This window comes from Megachile rotundata, chromosome 4 (assembly GCF_050947335.1).
Source record: "Megachile rotundata isolate GNS110a chromosome 4, iyMegRotu1, whole genome shotgun sequence".
NCBI lineage: Eukaryota > Metazoa > Arthropoda > Insecta > Hymenoptera > Megachilidae > Megachile > Megachile rotundata.
This window is the reverse complement of record NC_134986.1, coordinates 1841820-1855237: the sequence shown is the minus strand read 5'-3', so window position 1 is coordinate 1855237 and position 13418 is coordinate 1841820. Positions and strand designations below refer to the sequence as shown.

General features: G+C 44.9%; 2 protein-coding genes across 2 annotated transcripts; both read left to right on the top strand.

Moving 5' to 3' along the window:
* Positions 1–5151: 5151 nt before the first annotated feature.
* On the top strand, positions 5152–6630 carry LOC143264357 (uncharacterized). Its single transcript, XM_076531217.1, has one exon. The coding sequence runs from the start codon at positions 5152–5154 to the stop codon at positions 6628–6630; it is 1479 nt and encodes a 492-aa protein (XP_076387332.1).
* Positions 6631–7424: 794 nt separating this feature from the next.
* Positions 7425–10001, top strand: LOC105663531 (uncharacterized). The gene is made up of 2 exons (XM_076531211.1): positions 7425–8099; positions 9837–10001. Exons 1-2 carry the CDS (start codon positions 7425–7427, stop codon positions 9999–10001), a joined length of 840 nt encoding a protein of 279 aa, XP_076387326.1.
* The last annotated feature ends 3417 nt before the right edge of the window (positions 10002–13418 follow it).

The following is a 13418-nucleotide window of genomic DNA, read 5'->3' as shown; positions in this document are numbered from 1 at the left end:
ATGGGTTGGCGCGGTCTTCTCGTCATCGCGCGACGAGTACACGCGATCGTCGGTCGTTGGAAGGGGAAGAACACCGTGAAAGAACCGTTGGAAATAGTTCAGATAGGGGAACAGTATTGGTACCGCGTTATCCAGGAAGAATATTTCGGAGCTGAGATAGTTGCGTTGAGAAACGGCCGTAATATCAACAAGGGAAGTAAAATCGCCGGTTTAAGTCCATACGTAGACGAACAGGGAATTTTGAGGGCAAACGGGCGCGTAACGGCAACGGGACTTGAGGGCTTTGACAACCGACCAATCATACTTGAGGGTCGACACCCCGCGACAAAATTACTAATTGCAGAATATCATCGGAAGTTCTATCACGCGAGTAGCGACGCGGTAGTCAACGAATTAAGGCAAAAATACCATATAATCGGTCTTCGACGCGTTTTACGTTCGCTCATAAGTAGGTGTATTGTATGTCGTATACGGCGAGGCAGGCCACAGAACCCGTTGATGTCCGCGCTACCGGTCGGGCGTGTAGCTTTTCGGCAGAGACCCTTTACAAACTGTGGGATCGACTACTTTGGACCGATGATGGTAAAAATCGGGCGGCGAAGAGAGAAACGTTGGGGAGTGTTGTTTACGTGTCTCACGACAAGGGCCATCCACTTAGAGATCGCGCATTCGCTAAGTGCTAGTTCGGCCATAATGGCATTACAAAGACTCGCGGCGCGAAGAGGCTCACCGCAGGTGGTCTACAGCGACAATGGGACGAACTTTCGGGGCGCGGATAAGGAGCTGAAAGACGCGACCGCGAGTATGGACCGAGCTAAGATCGAGGAATACGCATTGTCGAAACGCGTGAAATGGGTTTTCAACCCCCCTGACGCACCGCATATGGGTGGGGCGTGGGAACGATTGATTAGGTCGGTAAAAACCGCGTTAAACGTGATCTTAAGGGAACAAGCACCCTCCGAAGAAGTTCTTTCTACGCTCTTTGCAGAAGCCGAACATTCGGTAAACTCGCGGCCGCTCACGCACGTGTCGTTGGACCCTCGCGATAAAGAGGCACTGACGCCAAATCATTTCCTGATAGGATCGTCCTCGGGTGAGGTTCAGCTAGGTAGATATGATCTTCAAAATGTATGTTTGCGAAAACAGTGGCGAACAGCGCAGAGTTTCTCGGAGGCGTTTTGGAAACGATGGTTGCGCGAATATTTACCTACGCTCGTACCGCGTAAGAAATGGACCGAAAAGGAAAATCCCTTAGAAGTAGGCGATATAGTGTTGATAGTAGACTTACAAGCACCGCGAAATAGTTGGCGAAAAGGGACCGTTACACGAGTATTTCCCGGTGTAGATAAAGAAGTCAGAGTGGCCGAGGTGCGCACACGAACGGGTGATTTTATACGTCCGGCACGAAAACTAATAAAACTACTAGGAATAAATGAGGTACAAAATTAAATGAATTTTGTACGAGGGGGAGGATTGTTACGGATAGAACTGGCCAATTGAGGCATTTCAGAGCATGGAATGAAAATTTAAAGATAAACATAAGATTTAATGAATTTAGCGGGGTTTTCGGGGACGACTGGTCAAAAGCAGCAGGCATGGCGAGTTTCCATGCCTCGAAGCCCTACGTGCACGGGGAAACCTGTGGCCGTATTCGTCGAACACCATGAGTGTCTCGGCATGAAAAACACCATCGTAGCACCGGGGGTAACCAATCCGCCCGGGAGTGGTGGTGCTCACCAAAACACCGAGGGCCACTCCGCTCGGGAGAGGTGAGAACCCGGGCGAGGGCGAGCTTGCTTGCCCTGCGCTCCGGCTAGCTGTCTGCGGGATCGGTCGCACTCGAAGACGATAGATAATTAATTTTTCTAAGAAATGTACACGTGCGTGGTGCACGTGGCAATGGCACGTGGCAAAAGTGGCACGTGGCACATGCTCTGAAGTTCCGAGAAAAATGCCAATTAATAAGTATTTGATCCACCGCGAAATGCCGGCGAACCCAGGTGCGCACTTCGGCAGAAAAGAAAGGCACTCTTCGGCGACGTCTCCTGATGCGTAATTTTCGAGAAACGAGTACAAAGGCGCGGACCGCTCCGTTTGACGGCGGGTACCGGCAAGTGCCGGCGCGACATCGGTATCGGCGCGCGGCGTGGCGGCGCGGCGGCTCGGCCGCAAAGGGCGGGCGGCATCGCAAGGATCGGTCGTAGAGGGATGACCGCGAAGCCAAGGTCGATGGAGGGCACGTGGCAGATTTCGAAGAAATCGGGTGGTTGCTAGGAGACGTCGTAGGGGAGTGAAACGTATAAAATAAGCGAGGGCACCGGGCCCGCACTTCACTTCGATTCATTCTCTTATATTTGTTGCTACGCGCTTCTTTCTTTATATTTGTTGTTACGAGGCTTCACTTATAACTTGTCACTACGGGACGTACTTGTTTGTCATTACGGACTTTACTTTATATTTTGCAAAGACTTTCGTTGCGGGATCAAGTATTTCGGCTTTGATTGCAATATTGATGTCACTCGCAGACTAAATTATAATACGTGTGTTATATAATAATTGAAATAAACTGTGCGTATTCACCGTCGAAAAATTGAGTTGTTCTGATACAATTTTTGGTGCCGAAACCCGGGACACTTTGACCGGACAGACGGTGTTTGATGCGATATCGTGACTTGTGTGGAAGTGCGAGTGACACACAAAGTGAACTTTACTCGAGACAATGGTACGAGGAAAACGAGCAGCAGTCCAGCAGTCAGGGAAGCAGCCAGCGGCCAAGCGGGGCAGACCAGCGAAGGCGAGAGCATTGGCAGATCCAGGACCAGGACCAGCAACCATGGAGGACAACGATTCTGCGGGGCCTTCCAGGGCACCGTCTCCCATCCTACCTGTCATCCGACAGGGGCGTCGGGCAACAAGGATCACTGGGAAACAGCGGCAGCAGGAGCTGCCAGGAGGCAGCGGTCACGGAGCAGGATGGCAGCGGCAACCCACGGAGGCGAGCATCCCATCCGCAGCCGACGAGGACACGGACTTCTCCGACGAGGCGGAGGAAATCCAGGGCAGCGAGGACGACAGGGCAACGCATCAGCCATGGAGCAACAGCACCGCGTTACCAGTAAGGCGTCAACGAAACGTGAGTGAGCAATCCTTTATTGACCCGGCTGATCGACTATCCGCGGCTATCGAACGTACGTTAGCGGCGGTACGTGAAGCGTCGCTCGCAGGGGAAGGAAGTTCGCGATTAGTAAATCGTCTCACAACCGCGAAAGCGTTACCTAGCTTCTCCGGTGATCCCTTAGAGTGGCTACACTTTAAGGAGGCATATATATCGTCATCCGAATCGGGCGGATACTCGGACCGCGAAAACATTGCACGATTGTTCGATGCCCTAAAGGGCGAGGCGCGCGACGTGGTTAAAACTTTGCTCGCGAGTAGCCGCGACGCGGACACAATAATAAAGACGTTAGAATTGCATTTCGGGAATAAACGGGCCGCTGCCGAGAAAATCGTCGCGGAATTAAAAACGTTGCCGGAGATAGATTCGGGGAGAATTTCTCTCGTACAATTCGCGACGAAGTTACGCAGTGCAGTGGTAGCGTTTAAAACGTTTAGGTTATTAGGGTACCTGCACAGCCCCGAACTAGTAAAATCCGTGGGACATAAGATACCGATAGCATTGCGATATGCATATAACCGGTACGCCGTAAGCGTTAGAGAAGAGAAATCGGAACTCGAGAAACTCGCGGATTTCATATACGCGGAAGCCGAATTAGCTACGGAAGCCGGGATTTTTGATATCGACTTCACGACGGAACGACCGACACAAAGGGTAGATCGCGGCGCGTTCGGTGGATCGCGGCGGCCGTCGGCGAAAACGGCTGTGGTATGCGTAGCAGAACGGCGAGATAGGCGCGTAGAAGCAAACGCGACTGAAACTCGAAAATGCGCGTTTTGCAAAAAAGATAATCATCCGTCGCCGAAATGCCTCTTCTTTGCCCGTGAGCCCGTGAGTAAGCGCTGGGATCTCGTGAAAAAGTACAACCTATGCTTCGGGTGTTTGAGGCCCGGTCATTCAAGAAACGATTGCAAAAGTGAGATGTGTAAGGTCTGCAAGAGGCAGCATCACATCCTGTTGCATAAATATGTCGACGCAAATAGTGCGGAAAATGAGGCTCAGCGCGGGGCGATATCCGGGGGAGAGAGTGCACCGAGCAGGGCATACGTCGCGAGCGACAACAGGTCGGGGGAAAATCGCGGTTCCATAGATAGTTGACTAGACGGGCAAAGCGTATTGCTGAAAATTATAGCGGTACGCGCGGGTGGGCCGAAGCGAACAATAGATACATTCGCGTTACTAGACGAGGGTTCCACGGTCACCCTGATAGACGATAGACTGGCGCGAGACCTAGGGGCGAAAGGATCGCGAATAGACGTGTCTATAAAAGGAATAGGCGAAGGAGAAATTCGATTAGAGAACAGCAAAAAGGTAGATTTTGACGTAGAGGGGATTTTCGGCACGCACCGGATCCGCGGAGCGATAACCGTAAAAAATCTGAAGTTTCCTACACAGTCGATCAGCCGGGACATTATTGCGCGGGTACACGATGCCGCCAAAGACGTGGAGATCCGACCGTACCACGGAGCACGAGTAGAATTATTAATCGGTCAGGACAATTGGGACCTAATCGTAACACGGGAACTGCGCGAGATAGTAGGTACAGATTTGGCGGTTTCGCGCTCCCGTCTTGGCTGGACCGTGCATGGGTCCGCAAAATGCTCCTCACGCGCGGTATACAAAATAGAGGTAAGCGAATACCAATGTACAGGGGAGGCTCTGACTTCTTTAGACGACTTAGTAAAGGGTTATTTCGCGCTAGAATATACCGGAATAAAGGATAGCGTCGCGTGTAAAGGCGAGCAGGATCGCGCGTTGCGGATACTAGAGGAAACTAGTTCGCGTAAGGGAAAAATCTGGGAAACGGGCCTCTTATGGAAGGACGATCACGCGCCGAGCACGAACGGTTGTCTACTGCGCGGAAAAGGTTAGAATTATTAGAACGAAGGTTAGATCGCGATCCCGAATATGCACGTTTATATTACCAGGAAATGCAGCGCTTTCTGGATCAGGGTTACGCTCAAAGGGTTGAGAAAATGTGGGAGCGGGATAGGACGTGGTATCTACCGCACTTCGGAGTGCGAAACGTAAACAAGCCAAATAAAGTTCGATTAGTTTTCGATGCCGCGGCAAAAACCGGAGGAATAAGTTTGAACGACCAGCTGATGTCAGGTCCGGACCTATTAAAATCATTGCCGGGAATATTAATTCGGTTTAGACAATACGCGGTCGCGGTGAAGGCGGACATTTCAGATATGTTCCTACGCGTGCAAATTCGGGAAAGCGATCGTGGTGCGCAGAGATTCCTATGGCGAGGAAAAGACAGGAATAGAGAACCGGACATTTACGAGATGTCGACGTTAATCTTCGGCGCCAAATCACCCCCGTGTAGCGCGATCTACGTCAAAGACAAGAACGCGAAAGACTGTAATGAAGCTCACCCGGAGGCAGTTAGAAGTATCATTAATGATAGCTATATGGACGATTTCTTATCGAGTCGAAGAACCGTGCGCGAAGCGGCAGAGCTCGTTCGGGATGTAATCGCGATAAACGCGCGAGCGAATTTCGCCATGCATGGTTGGGCGAGCAACAAGGCGGAGGCCTTGCGAAATTCCGTCGATCACGGGCAACGGTTAGAGCAGGGCGACATGCGGTTAGGCGACCGAGGGGGAGAGAGGGTCCTCGGCCTTTTCTGGGACACACAGACTGACGAACTCAAATTCAATGTCGAGTTAAAGAACATACCAAAAGAAATCCTGCTAGGCGAAAAGAAGCCCACCAAACGAGAGTTCTTACGCGTTATCATGTCGGTTTTCGATCCGCTCGGTGTCCTCGCGCCGTTCACGTTAAAGTCAAAAATCATCATGCAGGAAATATGGCGAAGCGGTATAAATTGGGATGACCCACTACGGGAGGAAGATTTTGTCCGTTGGCGCAAGTGGGTGTCCATGATAGACAGGGTAAAAGAATGCCGGATGCCGAGGTGTTACGGGGTAACGGAATCGCGGGAGTCAGAAGCGCAACTCCACGTGTTTTGCGACGCGAGCTTAACGGCTTACGCGGCGGTAGCTTATCTGCGGTTCGAAAACGAAAATGAGTCTGAATCCGCGCACGTTTCCTTGATCATGGCCAAAAGTAGAGTCGCGCCGTTAAAACCGTTGACGATACCGCGATTAGAGTTACAGGCGGCCCTGATGGGGACAAGACTCGCGACGTTCGTAGAAAAGGAGCTAGACATTAAAATTAGTAGGCGAGTTTTTTGGTCAGACTCGATCACGGTGATTTCATGGATCAGATCGGAGCCGCGGACGCGTCAAGTATTCGTAGCGAACCGTTTAGGAGAGATCGGGGAAAACACGCGGACGACGGAGTGGCGATGGGTTCCGACCGGTCAGAATCCCGCGGACGACGCGACGCGCTTCGAAAATAGCTCCGAATTTATAAGCCCGCGATGGTTTGAAGGCCCGGAATTTTTGCGACGTCCGGAATCCGAATGGCCGATAGAAAAACGTTGACCGCGAAAGAGAAGGCGACAATCGACGGATTGGAGCAGCGGAAAGCGTGCGTCTACGTGGCGGCGACGGTAAAAGCAGAATTTTCGCTACCGATAAGATTGATGGGTTGGCGCGGTCTTCTCGTCATCGCGCGACGAGTACACGCGATCGTCGGTCGTTGGAAGGGGAAGAACACCGTGAAAGAACCGTTGGAAATAGTTCAGATAGGGGAACAGTATTGGTACCGCGTTATCCAGGAAGAATATTTCGGAGCTGAGATAGTTGCGTTGAGAAACGGCCGTAATATCAACAAGGGAAGTAAAATCGCCGGTTTAAGTCCATACGTAGACGAACAGGGAATTTTGAGGGCAAACGGGCGCGTAACGGCAACGGGACTTGAGGGCTTTGACAACCGACCAATCATACTTGAGGGTCGACACCCCGCGACAAAATTACTAATTGCAGAATATCATCGGAAGTTCTATCACGCGAGTAGCGACGCGGTAGTCAACGAATTAAGGCAAAAATACCATATAATCGGTCTTCGACGCGTTTTACGTTCGCTCATAAGTAGGTGTATTGTATGTCGTATACGGCGAGGCAGGCCACAGAACCCGTTGATGTCCGCGCTACCGGTCGGGCGTGTAGCTTTTCGGCAGAGACCCTTTACAAACTGTGGGATCGACTACTTTGGACCGATGATGGTAAAAATCGGGCGGCGAAGAGAGAAACGTTGGGGAGTGTTGTTTACGTGTCTCACGACAAGGGCCATCCACTTAGAGATCGCGCATTCGCTAAGTGCTAGTTCGGCCATAATGGCATTACAAAGACTCGCGGCGCGAAGAGGCTCACCGCAGGTGGTCTACAGCGACAATGGGACGAACTTTCGGGGCGCGGATAAGGAGCTGAAAGACGCGACCGCGAGTATGGACCGAGCTAAGATCGAGGAATACGCATTGTCGAAACGCGTGAAATGGGTTTTCAACCCCCCTGACGCACCGCATATGGGTGGGGCGTGGGAACGATTGATTAGGTCGGTAAAAACCGCGTTAAACGTGATCTTAAGGGAACAAGCACCCTCCGAAGAAGTTCTTTCTACGCTCTTTGCAGAAGCCGAACATTCGGTAAACTCGCGGCCGCTCACGCACGTGTCGTTGGACCCTCGCGATAAAGAGGCACTGACGCCAAATCATTTCCTGATAGGATCGTCCTCGGGTGAGGTTCAGCTAGGTAGATATGATCTTCAAAATGTATGTTTGCGAAAACAGTGGCGAACAGCGCAGAGTTTCTCGGAGGCGTTTTGGAAACGATGGTTGCGCGAATATTTACCTACGCTCGTACCGCGTAAGAAATGGACCGAAAAGGAAAATCCCTTAGAAGTAGGCGATATAGTGTTGATAGTAGACTTACAAGCACCGCGAAATAGTTGGCGAAAAGGGACCGTTACACGAGTATTTCCCGGTGTAGATAAAGAAGTCAGAGTGGCCGAGGTGCGCACACGAACGGGTGATTTTATACGTCCGGCACGAAAACTAATAAAACTACTAGGAATAAATGAGGTACAAAATTAAATGAATTTTGTACGAGGGGGAGGATTGTTACGGATAGAACTGGCCAATTGAGGCATTTCAGAGCATGGAATGAAAATTTAAAGATAAACATAAGATTTAATGAATTTAGCGGGGTTTTCGGGGACGACTGGTCAAAAGCAGCAGGCATGGCGAGTTTCCATGCCTCGAAGCCCTACGTGCACGGGGAAACCTGTGGCCGTATTCGTCGAACACCATGAGTGTCTCGGCATGAAAAACACCATCGTAGCACCGGGGGTAACCAATCCGCCCGGGAGTGGTGGTGCTCACCAAAACACCGAGGGCCACTCCGCTCGGGAGAGGTGAGAACCCGGGCGAGGGCGAGCTTGCTTGCCCTGCGCTCCGGCTAGCTGTCTGCGGGATCGGTCGCACTCGAAGACGATAGATAATTAATTTTTCTAAGAAATGTACACGTGCGTGGTGCACGTGGCAATGGCACGTGGCAAAAGTGGCACGTGGCACATGCTCTGAAGTTCCGAGAAAAATGCCAATTAATAAGTATTTGATCCACCGCGAAATGCCGGCGAACCCAGGTGCGCACTTCGGCAGAAAAGAAAGGCACTCTTCGGCGACGTCTCCTGATGCGTAATTTTCGAGAAACGAGTACAAAGGCGCGGACCGCTCCGTTTGACGGCGGGTACCGGCAAGTGCCGGCGCGACATCGGTATCGGCGCGCGGCGTGGCGGCGCGGCGGCTCGGCCGCAAAGGGCGGGCGGCATCGCAAGGATCGGTCGTAGAGGGATGACCGCGAAGCCAAGGTCGATGGAGGGCACGTGGCAGATTTCGAAGAAATCGGGTGGTTGCTAGGAGACGTCGTAGGGGAGTGAAACGTATAAAATAAGCGAGGGCACCGGGCCCGCACTTCACTTCGATTCATTCTCTTATATTTGTTGCTACGCGCTTCTTTCTTTATATTTGTTGTTACGAGGCTTCACTTATAACTTGTCACTACGGGACGTACTTGTTTGTCATTACGGACTTTACTTTATATTTTGCAAAGACTTTCGTTGCGGGATCAAGTATTTCGGCTTTGATTGCAATATTGATGTCACTCGCAGACTAAATTATAATACGTGTGTTATATAATAATTGAAATAAACTGTGCGTATTCACCGTCGAAAAATTGAGTTGTTCTGATACAGTTAAACAATTATTCAACGATACCGGCACAATCATTTTCATCGTAGTTGTGACCATTTGAATTTGGTCTCATTTTTCAAGCTCGTATAAATGATTTCTTAATTTTTATGGATTGAGTTGGATTTCATATGTATTTAATAAATTTTACAAGTATCTATAATCTACATATGAATATATTTTGTATACTTTTTATATTCCTTTCTGTATACAGGCTTGTAAGGTTTGGCGTCTTCAGATTTTAATATTTTCAATACTTCAACACTGTTTTCAAACTCGGTCATCTTTTTGCTAAATGTAAACAGTTAACTGTGGAATTTAATTTTAAAATTAAATAAAGACAAATCTTTAACACAAGAAAAATTCCACTATTATAAATTTTTCGAAAAACGTGAAGCGAAAATACGAAAAATTACAATTATATTACATAAAAAATTAAAAATTCGTTAACGTTAGGAGAGCCAAAATCAAATTTCTAAAAAATATACTTATTTTTTACAGTACAGTCATATAAACGTGATTAATCCATTTTATGTAAAAAAGAAGAAACGGACGAAAATAAGTTTAGAACACAGTAAAAGTCAAAATACATTTGTCGGTTTTTACACACGCAAACACCCTTTGAGACTTTATTTGTACAGACGAATAAAAGTATTAGAAAAATAATGGATGTTATACATATAATTCATAACTAAAGATAAACAATATACACTATTATATAGCGAATAGATAAAATAATGGAAAAAGGCACAAACTTTCAACTATATACCACAAAATATGTTACAAATATAAAAACCATGATATTGTCAAGACTTGAAAAAATCAGGGGTACATAAGAAAACTTTAAAAATACTCAATAATGTGATAATACATAAAATGATAAAGATTCTACTTTATTATTTTGAGAAGTCAAAGAAATTTAAATGTAGCTAAAGTACGTGAAATGAAATACAAAGAAAATCGAACGAAAACAATTTTAGAAGATATAGAAGACGTTAATAATTTATTAATACGGCTAAAAAATATTTATGTAACAAAATAAGTGGAAAATGTAGAATACAATTTTTATATATGTATGTATTTATAACAAGAACTAAAGTTTCAACATTTCTAATATTATAATAACAATTAAAACATAAAAAATAATAAATCTAATTATTAGTATCTGTAAAATGTATTCATTATTAATCATTATTCCATTTAATATTATTATTTTTAGGCTATCTATTGTCAATTATTGTTATTCCAGTTATCTGAATTATCGTGTATCTCCTCCTTCAAGCAAAAAATATTTATTTTAACTTGTCTATAGTATTCTTTCAGTAATTTTCTATAAAACGAATTTCTAATTGTTCAGTTAAAACTCCGAAACATCTCCATTAAGACAAAAATAATTATCGCTATATGATAGACCCCTCTGAACCGTACAATTTTGGTTACATTAAATTTCCTCGAGGCCTTATAGATTCGAAGATGTTTCAGGTACTAATAGTTATTGATGTACATATACTAATATGTACATATATGTACATATATTTATTATCATTACATGTATTCCATTAATTTTTCAAGTACAGTTCCGTCTTGCATAATTATCACAATTTTTGACACCGTATACATTTCGAACTTTCATTTACCTGCCACTATATTTGAAACGATGGGAATGCATAGACACTTTTAGTCAAAAGTTTAGTATTGCTTATAATAATTATATTTTTACTTTGTCGTTATCCTATAATTGTTTATAATTATCGGACTGAACAGCTCAAATTAGGGATTGTAATGTAACATAACGGGGATCATATTACTTAAGTTTTGATTATTATATTCAAAATACTGCAGATAATGTAGTTCCACAAATATAATCGGTGCTCTTCAAAATGCCGTTGTACAAAGTTTTGAGTTATACAACTATACCGATAGTCGTCACGTAAAAAATTACTGCAAAACTTCAACAATAATTATTAATTATTCTATAACTATGTAGATTATACGTTTTTTAAAAATATACTTCGACTAAATAGTAAGGTGAAGTGGGGTAAATGCCGACTGGTTTCTGTAAAGTTGGTATTTAAATGTAGGTATTTTCAGTCTGCTATGTAAATACTTAACGCTGTCGATATCGAACGCTTTGCACAATTACTACTATTTACTTAATATTAATCAGGACCTTAATTTTTCTTGTACATTTTGATTTTGATAGGAAATTATTTAAAATATCAACTACTATGCACTTTCCCTGAAAATGGGGTAACAGCGTAACTTGAAGTTAAATACTTTACAACTTTATTTCATGTGCAATGGGGCAAGAGCAAAATTATTAACAAATCTGCTATAATATGCGTTTTACTGCATTATGCAAGTACTCTATACTGCAAATAAGTACTCTTAGCTGAAATGTAAGAGGGGATACAGTGAAACAAAACAAGGAAACAAACATACTATTAGGAACTTACCCCACTTCACCTTATCTAACTTTTGATTCACCGTGTATAATCACACATGTTTAGAAGTTCTAACAGTGCAATGTCCTTCAGTACTTTGACCGTAAAACGTAATCATTGACATTCAATATAATGAAACTCGTCGCTAAGTACAAGTTGTCACAGTTTAATTCCATTTAACCCTTTCAATCGTTAATCGTACCCGCTGCCATTACGTTATGATTGATACACAACCGCGCGTCAATTATTATCTACGATCGATAATCATCACATATACAAAAGCCACGTAGATTCACACAGCCATAATAACTTTATTTACAACGCGACTCATCACGCGAAATGCCAAGTAAAACGTCTATTATTAAAGAAGATAGAAAGTCTCGTGTCGCGATTCGGAACGCTCGGCCATCGACTAGCACTTTTCAAGAACTGTCTATCGTATCGAAAGGGATGGAAGAAAAGTGTATTCGAGGAATTGAAATAAAAAATTGAACGTAAAAATCTTCTCGTTCTCCTTGAAGGGTACCGCGTGCAGCGAAACGAATTGACATTCAAACGAAGTAGCGGCTCTCCGATTTGAAAGTAGACACCTGTACGCTCGAGAGGTGGCTCGCGCATAAACATGCCTCTGCGGTGAGAATAAATCTGAATTCGATTTGCCACAAATTTACGACGATATTGTCGTCGAGCATTGAGAAACGGTACGAGTTTGGAGATTAATATCATTATGTCCCAGGACTCGTGTTCCACGGAAAATTCCCGTTATGTTTGCACTTCCAAGATTGAAAAAAATGCCAATCGCATTGGACAGTATCTCGTGATAAACGTTGATACAGGAACGTAAATATTAGGAAAACTTACTAGTTATCAGTTATTTGCAGTTGAGGTACTTCATTTTTCCTTAGATTGCTATTTACTATATGAAGTTTGATATTGACATCTTGCAGAGTGAGACGCTGTTTGACACAGACCGTTTTTCGGATACTTTGTTATGTCAATTTATTATTTATCATCATTGGGAATTGTTTCACCTAATTTCAGTTATCCAAAATATATTTGCAATATTACAACGTCAAACCCGGTTTAGATATAGCATAGACTCTCAATGTGTACGTTTTAACCCAATAGTAGATCCTGAGCGGATTCATCTTTTATTCAAATCCCTCATTTTTCTCAAAACATTCGTAAAGAGTGAATGCGTTGTGAAATGTTACTGTTTTTAAACGTGGGATTAAAAATTTCAGAGTTATGCAGCTTTAGAATATCTTCGAAATCATTCAAAACTTTGGTACCTCGAAAGTTTGAAACTTCGAAATGTGGAGATTTTGATACTTCGAAAATTTGGAACTTCGAAATACGGAAACTTTGATACTTGAGAATTGATAAACAATAGAACTGATAAACTTTGGTGCTTTGGGACAGAAATTTAACTACGTTTGCATTTTGGAATGTTAGAAACTTGGGGCTTTCATGACACGTACCTTTAGAGCTTTGAATAATGAATTACAGATCATAAAATCTTGGTTAGATGGATAAATTTGAAAAATTTATTATTTCGTTTTAAGCTATTTCTTTTTATCTATAGACTAACTGGGAAGGGAAAAGGGACACTCTCGGTTCTGACACACTTTCTTTGTGT

Coding starts and splice junctions, on each gene's coding strand:
- LOC143264357 (XM_076531217.1), top strand. CDS start 5,152: ATGTGGGAGCGGGATAGGACGTGGTATCTACCGCACTTCGGAGTGCGA.
- LOC105663531 (XM_076531211.1), top strand. CDS start 7,425: ATGGCATTACAAAGACTCGCGGCGCGAAGAGGCTCACCGCAGGTGGTC. Junction 8,100..9,836: donor AAGAAGTCAGAGTGGCCGAG/GTGCGCACACGA, acceptor TATTTTTTACAG/TACAGTCATATAAACGTGAT.